Genomic DNA, 19,223 nt, shown 5'->3' with positions numbered 1-19,223 from the left:
CATCAGTCTATGGGAGGGATGACCCATTTTTGCTCACCTTTCCTGTTAAGATATAGCCCTTCTGGGGATCACGACAGAAAGTCCTGGATGTTTATGACATTCTCACCCTTTGGTGAGCCAGAACTCCAATTACTGTCTTCACAACCCTATAAGAATACTAGAAGTTCTTCTCAGCTTCTTAACCTCTCACCTGCTGTCTGTGATTCAGAAAGTGCATCTGGGGAAATGCTATGCCAAAAGTCTGGATCATCTCTTGCTTTCCACTCTGGAATCTTGGCCCCTTAAATCCTAGATCTCCAATACCTCCAAATAGATGATGTTTTAAAATTTTGGCTCACTTTTGCTGTGTTTTTTGTAGGAAGCTTGGGCTGTAAGAACCTAGTCTTTAATTGCTGGAAATGGAAACGCTCCCATTTACATATTTTTAATTACCATTAAAATCAACCTCTCTCTACATAGCTAACCTTTCTCTAACCTCTAGATATGTATTTTCAACTGCCTATCAGACGTTTCTACTTTAATGTCCCCTAGTTATCTCAAACTCAACTTATCCAAAACAGAAGTTGTCATTTTATCCAATTCCTTCTGTCTTTTACCTTTTTTTTTTTTTAAATCACTGCAGGGGTCACCTAATCCAGAAACTGGGGGTTACTTTGGATTCTTTTTTTCTTCCATACCTTTTGTTTACTCAATCAACAAAGCTAAAACTCACCTTCTCTTTTTTGCTGCTTGTCTGAATCATTGAACTAATTATCCATTACTCTCTCCCACACTCTAGTTGTTCTTATCAAATTTATCCTTTCTTGTGCATTTCTCCCTCCTTAATACTTTTTCCTCAAATGTAAATCCGAGCCTATGATTTCCCTACTAAAAACTTTTCAATGGCTTCCCACTGCCTGCAAGTTATAGTTCAATACTTTAGTCTTCAGTCTTTGATGATTTGACTTCTTTATTATCTGGCCTCTTCCTACTTCTCCAACTTTCACTCTTTACCTACTCCTCCTTGTCATTATGTTTTATGATATATATTTATTTTAGCTACTGGAATATAGTATCATCTTTTTCACATTTCTGTTTTTGCATGAGCGAATCCTTCTATTTGAAATGTCCTTCCACCCTTGGATCTGCTTGGTAAATGATGTTTAGTCCCCTGCTCAGAGGCCATATCCTCCAAAAAGCTTTATTCTCTCTTATTCCCAACGGAAGGATCATCTTTTCTACACTACTTCAATTTTTTCATACTTCTGTTAACACATTTATAACACTTCATAGTCTTGACTTGTTACCTGTTTGTTTCCTCCCCTAAAATAAAAACTCTTTGTGGTGAGGTACCTTATTAATCTTTCATACTCCAGAGCTTAATATACTCCTTAACACACAGTAGACACTCAATTAATATGTTGAACTGACAGACATGAGCTAAGTGCTGAAATCTTAGAACCATGAAATCTGATAGTATTAGACAACAATTGAGAGACAAGGCAGAAACAAAATAGCACATTTAAAAGAGAGCCACATGTACTCACTGGCATGATTAATATTGCTGAGCAAGGCTTTCTGAAAGTCTGTTCCATCTTAGAAGATAGGGTGAATCTGAATTCAGAACAGATCTTTGGGAAATTCTCCTTATTGTGGAAAAGCTGCCTGCTTGCTTTGAAAAGCAATAGAACAGATGATCCAATCAATAAGAAATAAGAAGCAGGGGGAATGAAAGAGAAGGACAACAGCAGAGACTTTCAGGGCAGAAAGGAACTTTAATGAGGAGAGGAGCAGTCAGAGAAGAACAATGAAGGGACTATGAATGGATGCCTTTTGAGTCACACTTTGTTCAGGTAGGAGCCAGCTCAGGCAGAAGAACTCAGACTGAAATGTATTCTTTACTTGTAGGGACATAAATTATTTAACGTTTTCCTCAGAATTATATAATATTATGCTCCAAGTCTTTGTAGCCTGAACTCTAGAGACAATCACAAATCTTTTTTTATGGTCTCTTACAAAAGCTCCATTAGGGAGAGTTGACAGCTACTCAGAGTACCTAGAACATAAATTCTTCCTTGTAATAATAGCATATGTAAATAGGGAAAAGCTTTCCAGTAGGAGCCTACAAAAATATCTCTGGAGAGATTTCTCGAATACTTAGAGGAAAAATCCAATTTGTTTTGTATTTTCCTTTGCACAAAATCTGTGGGCTTTGTAGCAGCTTTGTTATGCAGAAATATCATTAGGGCCCCATCAGGTATGAGCACCAGGAAAAACTCTCACATTTCTAAAGTTTCTAAAGAGGGCTCTCAGCTTCTTCTATAGTAACAGTTGAAAGAGTATCTTCATTACCACGACTCTGAAAAAAAAATTAACCTCTTATAAATCATATCATGTTTCCTAAAATCATACATGTAATAAATACTTAGTTTTTAAAAAATAAGCAATATTGATGTTTATAGAATAAAATGTTAAAGTGCCATTTTTCCTCTTTATGTCCCATCTCTACCTCAAACCACTCTCTTAATTCCTATTGGACCACTTTTAATGTTTGGTATACTTCTAGACTTTTATAATAAAAATATTCATGATCTTCTTGAACATGAACAGACACCAGCCAGCACCCCAAAGGTCACTTTGTCATATTTCCAATTACTACGTATTCCTTCCCTCCAAAAGCAAATGTGATTTTGACTTTTAGGTAATCAATCCTTTCTTATCTTTCTAGTTTTACCAACTAGCTTGCATCCCTCTCTAAACATTAGGGTTTAGCTTTAGTTTTACATGGTTTCAAACTTCCTATGAATGGAATCATAAAGTATGCATTCTTTTGAAGGAGAGTTTAATAAGCTATAGAATTCATGCCTGACTCTTTTTTACTCTAACACCTTAATATTCTATCCCACTACCTTCAGGCCTCCATTATTTCTGATGAGAAGTAAGCTGTAAATCTTATTGTGCTTACACTGTACATGAAGAGTCATTTTTCTCTTGCTGCTTTCAAGATTTCCTTTTTTTTATTCATTTGGCCCTGAGGTGTCTAAGAGTGGATCTCTTTGTGTTTATTCTAATTGGAGATTATTGAGCTTCTTGGATGTATAGAAGTATAATTTTTAATCAAATTTGGGAAATTTTTGGCCATTATTTCTTCAAGCTTTTTTCCTTTTCCTTCATTTTCTGGGATTCTCATTAAGCATATATTGGTGCACTAGATAGTGTGCCAAAGATCTCTGAGACTCTGTTTATTTTCTTCTTTTTTTCCTGTTCTTCAGACTGGATGAATTGTATTGTTCTATCATGTTGGCTGATTTTCTGTCCGCATGTCTCCTGTCAGCTCCCATCTGCTCTTGAGCCCCTCTAGTGAGTTTTTCATTTTAGTAACTATATTTTTAAACTCCAGAATTTCCATTTGGTTCTTCTTAATAATTTCTATTTCTTTTATTGATATTCTTATTTAAAAAAATTTAACAGTATTACTGAGGTATACTTGATATACAAAGAACCGCACATATTTAGTGTGTATAATTTGGTGTATTTAAACATATGCAAATGCTATGACATCATAACCACAAGCAAGGTAAGGGACATTGATACTCTTATTTGCTAAGTTATTATCATCCATAAATTCTTTAAACATGTTTTCCTTTAGTTCTTTGAAGTCTTTCCTTTTTTTTTTTTTGAGGAAGATTAGCCCTGAGCTAACATCCACTGCCAATCCTCCTCTTTTTGCTGAGGAAGATTGGCCCTGAGCTAACATCTGTGCCCATCTTCCTCTACTTTATATGTGGGATGCCTGCCACAGCATGGCTTGCCAAGTGGTGCCATGTCTGCATCCGGGACCTCAACCAGCAAACCCTGGGCTGCCGAAGTGGAATGTGCACACTTAACCGCTATGCCACCAGGCCAGCCCATGAAGTCTTTCTTTGTGAAGACCAACATTTGTCTTCCCCTCCCTCCAAAAGACTGTATCTATTGATTGCTTTTTTCAAGTGTATGGGCCACTATTTCCTGTTCTTTGCATGTCTTATTTTGTTGTTGAAAAATGGGTATTTTAGACAACATATCGTAGTGACTTTGGATTCTGATTGCCTCATCTTCCCCCAGAAGTGTTTGTTATTGCTGTCTTTCATGACTTGCCTGTACTAATTTTGTGGAGTCCGTGTCCCTTGCAGGGTGTCACTTCTGATATATCTGCTCACTTTTTTCATTTTGTTATTTTTTTTTTAAAGATTTTATTTTTTTCCTTTTTCTCCCCAAAGCCCCCCAGTACATAGTTGTATATTCTTTGTTGTGGGTCCTTCTAGTTGTGGCATGTGGAACACCACCTCAGCATGGTTTGATGAGCAGTGCCATGTCCGCGCCCAGGATTCGAACCAACGAAACACTGGGTCGCCTGCAGCGGAGCAAGCGAACTTAACCACTTGGCCATGGGGCCAGCCCCTTATTTTGTTATTTTTAAGACTGGTTTCCTAGGGTTCTTCCCAGGTCAGCATAAGTGGTCAGTCAATGATTGGTCAGCTTAAACATCTTGTTATGGGCTAAATTCTATCCCCCTATGTTCATATGTTGGAAGACACTGAGAAGCCTCAAGCTAAAAAAAAATAAAATGTCACAGGCATCCACCATTCTTACTGAAGTTCAGCAAATTTTCTAAAATAAATATTTCTCAATTTGTTGTATGCTTTGGTAAATTTCCAGAATCTTTAAAAGGTTTATTGACAATTTTGTCCAGTTTTATCATTTCTTTTTAGGGAGATTTACCATATCCTCACTCAGCCATTCTGGAAGCCCCACCCATTCCCTATTCTTGGAAAACTTTTTTTCCATGTAGTCTCATAGTTACTTCTGCACTTCAGTTAGTCCTTGCTCAGTGGTCTTCCCTTACAATCCTATGTAAAATAATCCATGCCTTATCTCCTTAAGCTGTTTGTTTTATTTACTCCATAACATTTTTCTACTTCCTCAAATTATTATATATATCATTTGTTTACTTGTTTATTGTTTTTCTCTCCCACTGGAATGCAAGCTCCCTGATGGTAGGGATGTTGTCTTGTTAATCATTGCATCCTTTGTGTCTATTACAATGCCTAGTAAATAGTAGGCACTCCATAAATATTTGTAAGAGAATGAATGAATGTTACATATCTAGTTTTTTAAGATTGTGAGAAAATAAAGATTCTCATAAACTTTTGTGGTATTGTGAATTATTACAGCATATTGGGATGTTATTAAACTTGCAATTACACTTCCAGAAGGCATTGTTTAGATATGTTTTATAATGAGAAGATGTTTATAATAGTTGAGAAAAATACATGTGACAAAACAATATTAATATGATCACACAGGTAGTAAAAAGGAAAACTGTATGTGTGTGTGTATATGTATCTTTTAGTGTAGATTTGGATGTGTGGATACGATGAGGACTACATTAAAGAGGGCAATAATCATTTTTTAACTTTTTAATACACAGTTTCATGTATTACTTTTGTAATTTTATAAACAATAAAAATAAAGAAAAAATTAAAAAGTAAATGATATATTATCACATATTCCATTTTTATTAGTTCTAAACAAACTGTATCAGTGCACTTCAACTCCTCATAGTGTTCTTACTAGAAATCAACATCTCTTGATTTGCCAGAGAGTAGATAAACACTTACCAAACCAATACAGCCAAAGATCGAGTATGCAAGTGCAATAGAAACTTCCAGGGGGTAGGTGGACAGTAAAATAGCTGAAACTTCCCTCCCAAGTTTCTGAAACCAGAAAATAGGGAGAAATCTTGCATTACTATCTTCAGTTAAGTGCAAATATGTTCATAGAAGTAGCTCCTAGTATGAGAGTCAAAGAAAAGAAGGAAAATAGGAAGAATAAGTAAGCCTCCTTCACCAGTTGATTTCCCTAGGCATTTCTACTCCTTTGCCTTCTGCTCCACTTTTCCTAGCTTTCCTTCCCTCAATTCATTATCTACAGCTTCCATTCTTGATCTTCATCGCTCAGCATTCTTGTCTCACTTCTCACAACTCTTCATTTTCATAATTCTCTTTAGCACAGAATCCCTAGCACAGTTCACTATCCAACCCTTCAGTCAATAAGATTTGACCCTCCTAACTCCAATGACAATATGGCTACCAAGAGGTTTTATCAAGCAATCCTCATGTATTAAAACAGCTGTTATTAATTACAAACCTACTTAAATTTACACATGTGGTGATGAAAATCTCACATAGAAATTGCTATAACATCATATGGAAAGATAAGCAAATTCAATAAGAGTTCAAAGAACATTTCACTTGGGAGTATAAAGTGATTGCAATTGCTGGGGTAAATAAAGCAGAGCTCTTCTGTTGCTATCAGAAAGATATTTTCAACTACATATCAGGATTAATGATACTGGTAACAATGCTGAAATAAATGTAGTTTTTGTACTGGCTGTGGAAAGACAAGAATGATATTCAGACCTAGAAAGAAAAACATTCTAATTCTCTCTCCTTCAATTTCTTCTCTTCTTCCTTCTATTTTTTTTTCTTGGGGGGGGAGGAAGATTGGCCCTGAGTTTACATCTATTGCCAACCTTCCTCTTTTTGCTTGAGGAAGACTGTCGCTGAGCTAACATCTGTGCTAAGCTTCCTCTGCTTTATGTGGGATGCTGCCACAGTGTGGCCTGATGAGCGGTCCTAGGTTCGTGTCGGGAATCCAAACCTGCAGACCCTGGGCCGCTGAAACGGAGCACACAAACTTAATCACTACGCCACAGGGCTGGCCCCACGCCTTCTCCTTTTTCGTTAGGTTTACTTAATATCTTTTATATGCAAGAAACTATTAGGTGGTAGGGATTAGATGGTAAGAATGAAATGACAAAAGATTCCTGCTTTTTCAAAGTTTATATTCAAGTAGAAAAGACAGAAGACAATATAAGGTAACATATGTTAAGGGTGAATATGTCAAAATGACTAACAGGAGGTTCACCCTGAGCCATCCATATCTAGGAAGGCTTCACAAAGAGGCAGGACTTTTGAAATGAGGGCAGGACTGAGAAAAATGAAGGGAGAAGCAACATTCTAGGCAGTTTTAAATTTTTACTTACTTTTTCTTTGTAACCTACCTTGTTCCAGAAAGAATTTAATAGCACAAATTAAAAGTATGACAAAATAATTAAGAAATAGAGACAAAAAATAGAACAAATAATATGGCTAAAATACATATCACATGACCTACAGTTTGATAATGTGAGCAAAAACTGAATGCAAGAATGAATATAATACGTTCTGAGAAGATGATAAAACAAGTTTAACTCAGGTATAGTGTTTATTCACAAATGGTGTTAACAGGAGGATAAAGAAAAGGCTGTACAGGGTTGGAAGTAGCAAGATAAGGATTCTGATTTAATTTTGTTGGCAGAAACACAATCATAGCATTTTGGCTGGAAAGTGCTTGTGACCTCTTAGCTGGTAAAACTGTAAAAAGTCATTTTGCCCACATTCCTTAATTTATATGTGTTAGTGTTATTCTCAAACTCTCCCCTAAAAGCGACAAGATGCCTGCCAAAGAAGTTCAAATAGGAAAACAACAGAGAGAGTGGCTGAGTTCTTGACACAGGATTTAAACCTCTGAGTCCAGCTTAAGTCAGTAAGTGCCCTTTCTTTGTTTAAGTCAATTTGGGTTGTATTTCCTGTCACTACAGCCAAGAGAGCCCTAATTAATAAAAATCCAAGTAAATAATAAACAATTTTTGGTGCTTGGGAAGACAGTAGAAAGAGAAAGGTGAAGGATTACATCAAGGTTTTGAGTCTAGGAGATTGAAATAAGGCCGGCTTGCAGTTCAGTACTTTAGAGGAGGTAAATATTTTCCATTTCATATCTGTTGAGTTTGAGATAAAGACAATAGAAGCATATCCAAGTAGAAGAGTACGCTGGCTATGAGAACAACAGCTTGGTGTTTGGGAGCCAGACAAAGCAGTTAGCTAACAGGTATATGTTAGCATTTCTCCATTTACACACGAAGAAACTAAGAAACAGTGAAGTTAAGGAATTGTCCAAGGGGTCACAGACAGTGAATACCGAAGATGGTGTTTGGATAAAGGCAGTCTGGTTTTGAATTAATACTATTAACCATTTTGCTATGTGGGGAGTATATTTCAGAGGCATACACTTTTTGGGATAGCTGAACCTACCTGGGAATACTGATAACTTCATGAGTTTGTGGATTTAGCCAAGCCACTTGCTTATGCTAGAAAAGTGGGCATATGGAAAATCTTGTAATTGTGGTAAATGTAGGTAAATATAGTAAATGTAAGTCTATAATTCGACAGTGCCTCTAGGAAAATATGGTGGGTTAGAGCTGTAGGGCTAATATACAAGTTCATTTTGTGTAACTAATCACAGCAAATAGAGCTGAAATTTATGTGTTTGGGAGACTGTGAAACTGATAATTAATACTGAGTTCAGGTCAAATAAATACAGTCTACAATGGTTTGTAATACTGTTTGCAAAAGGTAGGTCCTGGAAATTATGCCATATCATCTTCAACTGACGATTATAAGCTTATGAATACGAGTGGTAAGCTAAAATAACTTGAAACAATTCTACACTTAATAATTTGATTTCCCCCTCCCTATCTCTGTCCCCCAATTTAGAATTGGAGATATCTAGATTGGATTTCCAGGGGAAATGGAAAATTTTATAATTTATAGGGAAAATCTGGTGCATACTTATTTAAATCAATACATCATTCATCGCACACAATCTATTTTGAGGGATTACTGCATCCTCTCTCATCATCTCATTGCCGATTAGGCTTCTGTTCTCCATGCTTTGATTCCTTCTAGTGACGGTCCCCTTTGTAATGCTGTATACCATAATACAATATTACACAGCATAATGCTGTATACTATAATATACTCAGGTATAGGGGTTGTACAGGAGAGGAGCAGCAAGTTTACCCCTCACCTGCAATGACTCTTCTACTCATTAGATTTAGTTTTGAATGAAAACTTTCAAATTGTTACTATTTTTTGTTGTTCCATAACGAAGAGGAGCTCCACTCCAATCTGTTCTCATTTTAAATGGATGATTTTTGTAAGCATTGCTAAAGTCTTTTGCAGCACTAATATTCTGGGATTCTGAATTTAAAGCCAACGCAATTGAAATAAATCTATTGTGGTATCAGTAAAGATATTCACATTTACCTGAGAATGTCACTATCTTAAGAAGAAATAAACTTTTTTCTGTGGTACAAAGTATGTGACTGGATATTCAACTAAATGAAAGCAAGATAGATTCATACATATTTAGCATTTGGGGACTTAAAGCAAAATTCACGCAAGATACAAAAATAGGCTGTGTATGAAAAGCTCTATGTTAAACCAGAAATTACCAGGTGTCTATAATCCCAACTATATGCATTAATAGCAGAATTCTTTTGTTGACTTTGGGAATGGTTTTAAAGTCTAGGATTATACTTTTCTTTCATTAAGAGAATCATCAGTGACCCCTAGCCTAATGCATAAACAATTATCACGGAAGCCTTCAAATTTTTTACTTGCTTTATTTTAATTGGGCATGTCAAGATTTCAAACATTCTATTAATCTTTACCCAAAAAATCACATTAGAATTATTTTTGAATTAAAACTTTCAATGAAGAGCTTACTAAACCAAAGAATTTCGTGACGACTAATAAAAGCCTTATTTTACCTCCTAAGGCTTCAAAACCTCTGAAAAGAATCATTTTGAAATTAAGATGTTCCTATAGAATTGGTCACTTACCGCTTGTCCATAATTCCTATATGACACAGACTCAAACTTAACCAACTCCATTATTGTTATAACTGTCGCAGCAATTGCAGTAACTATGCACAGGATGCTCGTGACCAAAGCACATGTAATCTGAAAAGAAGATACAGCGTACACTTATTATATTTAGAATAAACTCTTTGGGTAAACAGTTTGTATTGCTGGAAAACATCATCTAGTTAAAATTTTGATCTAGTTTCTGAAGCTTTAGAAGTGTTGGTATGCTCGCCATTGGAGTAAAATATTTTTCTGGTTTACATGAAACTCAGTTAACCTGGAGCAAAAACTGAAATATCATCACACCAATAAGCATCAATCTTCCATTTAGGTTCAAAAATATTGTATTTTACAATCTCCTGAGTCAGTTGGAAGAAAGACTTATATGATTTGAACCAAAGGAGTTCCACTGCAGAAAGAAAAAAAGATGGAAAATGCTGTTTTTAGAAACAAGCCAAATAGGATTCAATGATTTTTAATACTGGGTTTTCATTCTTTAGGGAAATCCATCAATATCTTTGGATATCAGTTTTTTATCTGTACAATTATGAGATCAGATACCTTAATTTCTAAGGTACCTATTAGCTTTAAGATTTTAGGATGTTTTTCCTTCCAAATCTTTTCACCTATACCATAGATGGATCTTTATTCTGGACAGGTCTTCTATTTTGTTACAAGATAAAATCCTATTCCCAAACTGGATAGCTAGGAAAATGAAGTTTTACAGTGTTATGTTTATATATAAAGGCATTAGGTCCTACTAAATTTTTTCTAATAGTAAAGGTCATACAATGTTAAAAGAAGGTAGAATACCAAACCAAAAAACCCCCCCTACATTTAAACTTAGAAACCTTTACACAATCATGATTCTAATTAATATGGCATGTTTGTCTACATTAAATTATGTGCGCTGGATTTTCACTTAATTCTTTAATTTATTTTACAGGTAGGGTAGATTCCTTCATTGTTTAGATACCCACTATTGTTTCATTAAAACCTATTTATCTTTCTGACAAGCGATTTCTAGGATACCCTAAACATTTCAACTTACCAGTCTTTGATTTGGATATTTTGTTGCTCTTATTATGGACACTCCTGAAATGATAAACTGGATATAAAAACATATATTTATAAATACTCATTGATAATGCTCATCAACTTAAAATGTACTTTTAACAACTCCCTTTCTAAGTCAATTATTTTAAGAATACTAAGAGTAACAAAATATAAAGAAATTTTAGTAGGAGAGGTCAGGACAAGTTTCCATCATATAGTAATCACTTGAAAGGTAGGGTCACTAATAACTGAAATATTTAGGAGCCAGTGGGCAGAATTTAGGTTGTGGTATATGCCAAAGATGACTTAAGCAGTCCTGAATCAGGGACTGTTGTATTTCTGTGCATGTTTGTATTTCCGTGCATGTTTTCTGAACTTATTCAATTATTACTTCTAATGCTATCCTTCCTAATGAGAAGACGCTATTGAGTGTAATTACTGTGTACATATCCAGATGCAAAAAGAGTGGTCCATGAGTCTATTCCAAATTGTATTTGTACAAAATATATCTCTTAACTGAGACTGTAGCCATTATTAAGGTTATAGCTGCTATTCACATTTTTGCCTTTGTTTTCTAAAAAGAGGTTACATTATTTCATACTACACTACTTCGTCTACTTCCCAGAAGTGTAAAGATATGCCATGTTATTTGAAGGTGGACTGCACAATTCCCTGGAAATATTCCTTTTGTCTTATTTGTTTCAGTGGCTTTGACAAAGATCCAAGTCAAAGGCTAACTTGTGGAAAAATAGCATTCATGCTATATGTGATATATAGAAAGGCCAAACCCAAAGCTTACTAACTCCTCAAGGATAACTTAAGTTAACACGCTCAGCACTTCATTCTGTACCAAAAGCTGAGATTTCCAGGGAGGTACACAGTGAAGGGAAGAACTAGTTCAGAATATAAAGTGAAAATATCTTGTAAATTTTAAACTTGAGTGCTCTTAACTAGATTACCAAACCATGTGCTTTACCAAATGCTTTTCAAAGCTGATGACCTAAAGGAGACATTTTGCATTCATCTAAATTTAATTGAAATTTTAGATGATTTATTCTAGGAGCTAAATATGCTATTTTTATAACATGAACAATTAAACACTGAAGGTCATGAATCATTTATCTGGATTTTGTCTGCAAATGCACAGTTTTTAACCTGTTGTTTTCCAAGGCAATGCTTTGACACTTATGAGTCAATGTATAAAGGCAGGGAATCTCCTAGGGGCCACGGCTTCCTCTACAACCCTCTCAAGTGGTGGCCATCTTATCTCCTACAGCCCTTAAACCATTGGTTCTAAGCCTGGGGTAAGTGGTCTCTTTGCTCCTTATTGTTACTTCCAACCATTCCCTCTCCTCCAGCTTTGAATCAAACATTATTGGATTTTATAACCTACTATCCCTCCCAGTTGAAGCCATCTATTGACCCTTTGGTTGCTCTCTCTTTCTAGGTGATTTTAATTCTTGTCTCTCTAACACCTCTTAATCTTTCATAATTTCAGTATATACATATATGATCCTTCTAAGACCCTGGGCTTGTGGTTCTTTGCATTTCTTTCCTCCTTATCTTTTGACTCCATCCTATCCCAGTCACTCACTCCCATATTCATTGTCTTATCCTTGTTTCTGCCAATAAGTGTTAACACCTGTCAAATTTCAGTTTCAAGTATCCCACTTATATCTTTCTAGCTCATGCCCTGTAGTATTACAACTCTAACAATCCTTTGACCCCAACTGGATCTGTAATGTGAGCCCCTCATCTGTTATATTCTCTCCATCACCAGCTTAAATTCCACGGTCAACTATTACAAACACTCACTTATATATACTCTCAACTCCTTTGTACCCTTCTTGTTTGATCACAGTTGCATGATTAGACCAAAATCCTGATTAAATGCAGTTTTCCTTCTTACTGTACACCTGCACCCATGCAGCCAAACATGGCCTGAGAAAGACACACAACCATCTTGACCCATCTCACTATCCAATCATGTTCCTAAAATTTAAGTGAGCCCTTCATGCTACATGACAATCAAACTTTCTCACAATCCATGCACTCTCTTACATTTCCTAGATAACTATTTTATATTCTTTCCTCTCTCCTCAAGCAACCAATCCATTCTCCGATTCTCAGCTCATGATCTTGCTTCCTAATTCACTGTTTGAAGCCATCAGAAAAAAGTTTCACAAGTTCCCAACACCCCATCTACCTACCTATCAAAATTTGTCCTTTCTCTCTGTTCCTCTGCCTTCCCCTTTTTACCTATTTGACATTATTTATATTAAAGGTGGATAGTTCTTTGTTGTGGGGCTGTCCTATGCATTGTAGGATGTTTAGCAGCATCCTTGGCCTCTGGCTACTAGACACACATCCCCAGCTGTGAAAACCAAAAATGTCTCCGGACATTACCAAATGTCCTCTGAGGGGCAAAGTCAACTTTAGTTGAGAACCACTGCTAGAGATGAACTATCCATGTTCCTAGCTATTTGTGTATTAAGATTCATTATCTCTTGCATACACGAGTATATGATTCTAATAATCCTCCCCTCCCCCAACTTATCTCTTATCATCAATTTTCTCTCTTCTAGTTCAGTCCCCTCAAGAAAAGACATGATATTTCCAACTTATTGAAACAAAATTTCCTCTCTCTTGACCCAAATTTCCCCTAGTTACCACCTGATTTCTCTATACCACATTACACCAAAGTCCTTAGAGGAGTCATTTGTATTTGCTCTTTATTCCTCTCCTCCCACTATTTCTTAAACCACTCTAATCAAGCTTTTGCCCCCTGCCCCATTCCACTGAAAGTACTTGTCAGGTTTACTGCTGGCATCCATACTGCTAAATCCAATGGTTAATCCTCAGCACTTGTCTTATTTGACAAAATAACAGAATTTAATATAGTTGATCTTTCCCTACTTCTTTGTTCACTTGGTTTCGAGGATGCCACTCTCTCCAGATTTTCCTCCTACCTTTTGGCTGTCTAGAAACCAGAGAAGAGTACAGGTAATGGCAAATTTACAAAATGTGTGAGGATAGACTCATTATGTGAAGAAGCTAAAGTAAAGACCCTAAATATGAAAATTAACAATGCTAAGACTCTTTGTCTTTTGCATACCTAAGGACAATCTAACCTATGGTTGTCATTGTGTGTTCACTCTTGTATGCACATCTCTTGTAATAGCACTGATAAATTAAAGGTGCTCAAAAAAATATTTGCTGAAAAAAGGAATTTGATTTTGAATGAATTACCAACATGGGATTTAGTTAAAGAATTCTCCTGAAAACTTTGTTTAGAAACTGTTCCCTGTCTTCCACTAGTGGCATGAATATTATTTACTGAATGATTAAATCATATAAATTATTCTACTCACAATAATTCCCCATAAAGAACATCCTGTTTTGTAAGTTATAGGTTCATACTTCCCAAAGACTCCTTTTATTTGTCCCATATACAAGACGAATAGGAAATACCACATGAAAACATGAAAGATGCCGAGCATAATCTGCATAGCCTGTGAGAAGAGAATGCTATTAGTACTGAAACCAAGGAATTTATAACATAATTCCAGTAAGTGTTAATTATGAGCAATATTCAACACTTTTACAAAAGATAAAAGTAAAATAGCAATGCACTTAACCATATATTTCCTGGTTTGGTTAGCCTCAAAAGAAGGCCCTAACTGAAGTTCACCAAATAGAAATCAGGCATACCTGGAACATCAGAAAGTTCAATAATAATTCCGGCCAAATCTCCTATAAGAAAGTTGACAATCCAATCTACTACTGGCTGTCCTCCCTATCTATCAAGTAACGGCATGAGAGGAGAATACTGAAGGTACTTGAGAGAATATGTGCTTACTAATCTATTTGGATGCAGGAAGCCATATATCCAATATTTTCTTGTACATTAGAAATTGGTATGGATCTTTTTCACAAGTGTGCTGGGGTGAGGTCCAGTCCAACACAGAGATACAAAGAATATCCAAAGTAGATTTGCTTGCATAAGGTCTTCCTATTGGATAGCAGATGGGTTAGCATAGGGGAGAATTATCACTCAACTTTAATTTATAGGAGGATAATTATAATCCCAGTAAGTACGTCCCAGTAAATTTATTTTGAATTTATATATGAACTGAGATTTCACATACTGAATCACATTTTAAATTACTTTTTAAAAATTTCAGAGGCTACATTATTTTTACTTTCATATAAACTTTAATAGGAAGCTATTTAACGTTTTGACTTTAATAGTTCTAGCTCGTTGTAAAGCAAGTAGTCTGCAAAACACATAAATGCAATTAGCTAATATTAAAGATACATTTTCAGGGGTTTTTTTTTGTATGGAAAGACCACTTTTTGGGTACAATCTCATATATTTTTATAGATTTAGAATTTAACATTTGCTCTGCATCAAATTTAGAAGAATGACATTTTTTTTCCAGAAGTACTTTGGATTTTACTGGGAGAAAATCCTCTAGTAGATTGCAAAATCTTCAAGGGCCTGGACTTTGTCTCGATGTTGTCACTAGCTTCCAATATTGTCCCCAGCATGGAGCAGGCATCCAGTAAATACCTCTTGTATAAGCACATCAGTATCAAGAACATTAATGACTTCCCCAAATGTTAAAGGGAGTGAGTGGGCTTGAAGAATAGTGTCTCCTTTTACATGATTGGCAGTGGTTCTATATAAAACTATGAAATATCCAAGTAGCCAAAGCTTGTAAAGAACTCTACAAGAAAGAAAGGCTGCTAGTGTGTGAAGGACACACTAGATGGGTTTTCTTAATTGAAAATGGCTCTTAACTTAGAGTCAATGAATGGGTTCCACGAGGTCATAGGCCTCCCGCTACCCTCACACACAAAATGAGTGTAAAAGATTATGATGTGTTTATGCATCTGGGGAGAAGATTCCCAGTTTTCTTCCTATGTCCAAAGGGGTCTGTGAGTCCAAAGAGGTTAAGAACCTCTGCTGAACACTCAGGTAGAAGACAGACACTTGGTCTATACACCAGCCAAATCCCAAGGAAAAGTTCACAGCCAGTGGAAAAGTGTTTTCCCCTTCAGATGTGAAAGAGCATGATATTCACAACGCCTTGGAATTTCTTGAGATAGATAAACTCTCTGTTTATAACTTACTAGAAGAGAGAAATTAACAATTATCCTACTGCATAGACATCAGTAAAGTGATTAAAAGAGATCAGCAATAGATCTCTCTCACAGTTAAAAAAAACTATCTTTTTTCTTTTATTCTTTTGGATTTAGCTATTACCTTGTGTATGTTGATTTAGACAGTATGCTTATATCTAAGCACATATTTGTTCATGAACAGACATGAGATCAGTCAAAATTTGTGGAATACAACCAATATTTAAAAAAAAAAAAAACAACTTTTACCCTTCTGACTTCACCAAATCTTCCCCTCTCCAGATCCAAGATTATTCCTTATTAAATTGAAATAGTGCATGATCCTGAATTTAGTCAAAGCGAAGTCTTACTTACCCCTAAAACAAGACCATCTGCTGTAGAGAGTTTCGGACATCTACATCCAGCCATACTCCCAGCATTTCCTCCAGATGATTATGTCTCTAATCTTAGGTGATATTGTTATTAGTAAGATTCTAAAAAATAACACAAAACACATATACATGCTTTGCTCAAAAGAAAATACTTTAGTTTGATTCTGTTTTGTAACCACCTCCCCAAACTCAGAAGTAATAACTTTCTTCTTTCCATGCCTTAATTCTTAGAGGCATCAACTTATATCCATCTGTTCTGAATAACAGCCTCCATAACTGAAAAGCCTCTCTCCACGACTAAAAAAAATACTAGTATATTACAGATATTTTCTCTGAGTAGTAAAGAGTCCCTCGTTGATAAAGTATAAAGAACACCTAAGGAACAGTGTTAGAGAATTTTCAGTAAAGCTTTTAACAATTCATTTGCAATTCATAATTAATTCAATGCAATTCATAATGCTGTGTTTGTATTTTCAAAACCAAGTTCTTGTACTTAAGTTCATTACTTAACTTGTGATTTTTTTCCTGACACATACCTGTAAACTAATTCTTTCTGTGTGAAAAACCTTTTTCTTCCATCAGACAACTTACCAAAGTCGCTTCCACAATCCTAAAGGCTTCTCCTATTCTTTTTTGCTTTTTCCTGTTATCCTGGTATTTCTCCCTGGTGTTTAGATCATCTTCTTATTTATATTAAGATGAAAACCTGGCTAATAATTGTATCCTCTTGTAGATCTGAAATTACATTGTTCTACATCTTCTAACATTTCACACTTGGGTCAATAACGTGAGTCATGCCGTTTACTGAGATGATCATCTAATGGAGGATCTTAAAACTTGAGCCTCAGTTCTTTCAGAAAAGAGAGAGTTTGACTAAATGACTTCTCATTTCCTGCACCCTTAAAATCTCATGTCTTGATTATTTCCATGAGTCTTTGGTTTCTAAAATTGATTTTCTGAATGTTTCTTAACTCCATAAGGTCTATTCTAGAGACAAAGCAAGCTGGATAGGAATACAAGAGCTAATGATAGCAAATAGAGAAAGCAGTATGTTAATAACTTAAGTATAAACAGTAAGCTTTATATATTCAAACATCATCTCTGAAAAATACCAAAGAAAAGGTATAGGTTTATAGGTAACCAACATTAATCACTCTGTCATGTTTAAATAAAAGTCACAGAATTACAGAATTCATATATAGAGAGTAATGAGGAAAAGCCATATCTAGATTGTCACTTTTCACATAATAATAAAATAATAAATATATTATTTTATAATTTTAATAGTAAATGTATTATTATTATTAAATTACCAATATAATTTATAATTTTTATATATTTATACTATATTTATATATTTAATAATATAATTTATATAATATAAATTATAGTAAAAATACTAAAATTAATAGTAATAAAAATAATAAGCCCTTTTGTGTATGTAGAAAAATTATTTTCACATTCATAGTTGGTAGTGGAAGCACCAGGAGTGACTTGGGAAGTAGAATATTTAGTATCACTATCATTTCCATCAGGCCTCCACCAAAACCAGCCCAAATGAAGTATTCACTAAAATACTAAGAAAAAAAAGGGTGTACGTGTGTGTTTAAAATCCTCAGCTTAATTGATGGAAAAGAGAAACTACGAAATGCTACAATATATTCCTGGAATAAATGATGTTTAGAATTTTTAAAAAAACATTCTAAATTTGGTTACTCTACAACCAAGTATCCCATTTTTGTAAAAAAAAAAAAAACATGAAATAAAAAAAATAAAATCAATCATTTCTTTGATTTTTCTGGTGATCCCATCACTTAATCTAAAAAGCAGCTGCAGGACACGCCCCCAACCCTTATTGCCAACCCCATCCTAATGACCTAAATTTGCCAGACAGAGAAGTTTTGGAACAGCTACGTCGAACTCATGTCTAGAAACCGCCTCTCCATCGTGAGCATCTTTAGAGGGATGCAGCTCCTCAGCATCTCCAAAATAAAGTTCAAATTCTTGGGCAGGGCGTCTAAAGCCCTACCGGAACTGCTCCCATGAGCTGCATCCCAGAGTGATGCTCCTGCCACCTTTGCGGCCGCATCCCGGTCACTGCCTGGCTTTCAGCCCTAACAGCTCCCACGGCAGCCTTGTCTGGGGAGCCTCCACTGCCTCATGAGTGTGTCACACACCTCTCTCCTGGTTCCCCTAATGTTCTGCGCTGAATGCTTATCACGGGTAGTCTAATTTGGGATTTCCAGGAGCTGCCAAGTCCGTGTGAGCTCCCATAAGTCAGGAATTCACGTCTGTAGGCAGTGACCAAGAGGCTCAGACGTGAGGAAATAAAGACTGAAATAAAGGTGGGTGGGTGCAGCCTCTGCAGAGGGAAGGAGACAGGAGGAGGAGGGTGGGGGACACCGAACTCTATCTCCATGTCCCTTGACGGGTTTGAACCCTTAAGAGAGCCCATAAGCAAGGCGACATCATTAACCTGCATTGTACTTGTTCAAGGTCCCAAGGATGGAGTTTTGCCCTCTCAGGTCCAGGCCCAGGCGAAGGGGGTCCCCACACAGGCCGGTCACTCTGCCCTGGAGTGCTTGTCCAGCACCCTGTCCGGGTCCTCCCGCCAGCGCCCAGCCCAGGCTGAACAGGCCGATCTTGGCTGGCGGCGCCCTCAGGGCCAGGTCCCCAGACTCTGCCCAGTGGTCATCCCTGAGCTAACAAAGAGCCCAGGACCCGGCAGGCCCTCCGGCTCCTCCGGCGCCTCCGCCTCCTCAGGCCGCGTGGGTGTCCAACGGCAGGGGCGTGGTCCTCATGCGCACGCGCGCTACTCCAGCTGCCAAGGGAGGGGGCACGAGGAAGGGCATGTGCGCAGACTCACTAGGGTCGGCGGGCCA

The 19,223-nt window shown here is 36.4% G+C and overlaps 1 protein-coding gene across 2 annotated transcripts; it reads right to left on the bottom strand.

Moving 5' to 3' along the window:
* Positions 1-1,734: 1,734 nt before the first annotated feature.
* Positions 1,735-19,197, bottom strand: MS4A13 (membrane spanning 4-domains A13). 2 transcript variants are annotated; one of them, XM_070564029.1, is made up of 8 exons: positions 18,818-19,159; positions 16,325-16,443; positions 14,685-14,837; positions 14,197-14,337; positions 10,821-10,877; positions 9,746-9,865; positions 5,640-5,735; positions 1,735-2,338 (listed from the first exon to the last, which is right to left on the bottom strand). In XM_070564029.1, the coding sequence occupies exons 4-8, from the start codon at positions 14,332-14,334 to the stop codon at positions 2,276-2,278; spliced, it is 474 nt and encodes a 157-aa protein (XP_070420130.1). In that variant the 5' UTR covers positions 14,335-14,337; positions 14,685-14,837; positions 16,325-16,443; positions 18,818-19,159; the 3' UTR covers positions 1,735-2,275. The 2 variants fall into 2 exon arrangements, with proteins under 2 accessions (XP_070420130.1, XP_008522281.1); XM_008524059.2 differs by lacking the exon at positions 14,685-14,837 and having other exon boundaries at positions 18,818-19,197.
* Between the last annotated feature and the right edge of the window lie 26 nt (positions 19,198-19,223).

Source organism: Equus przewalskii, chromosome 11, assembly GCF_037783145.1.
Source record: "Equus przewalskii isolate Varuska chromosome 11, EquPr2, whole genome shotgun sequence".
NCBI classification, from domain to species: Eukaryota; Metazoa; Chordata; class Mammalia; order Perissodactyla; family Equidae; genus Equus; species Equus przewalskii.
This window is presented reverse-complemented; position numbering and strand designations above follow the sequence as displayed.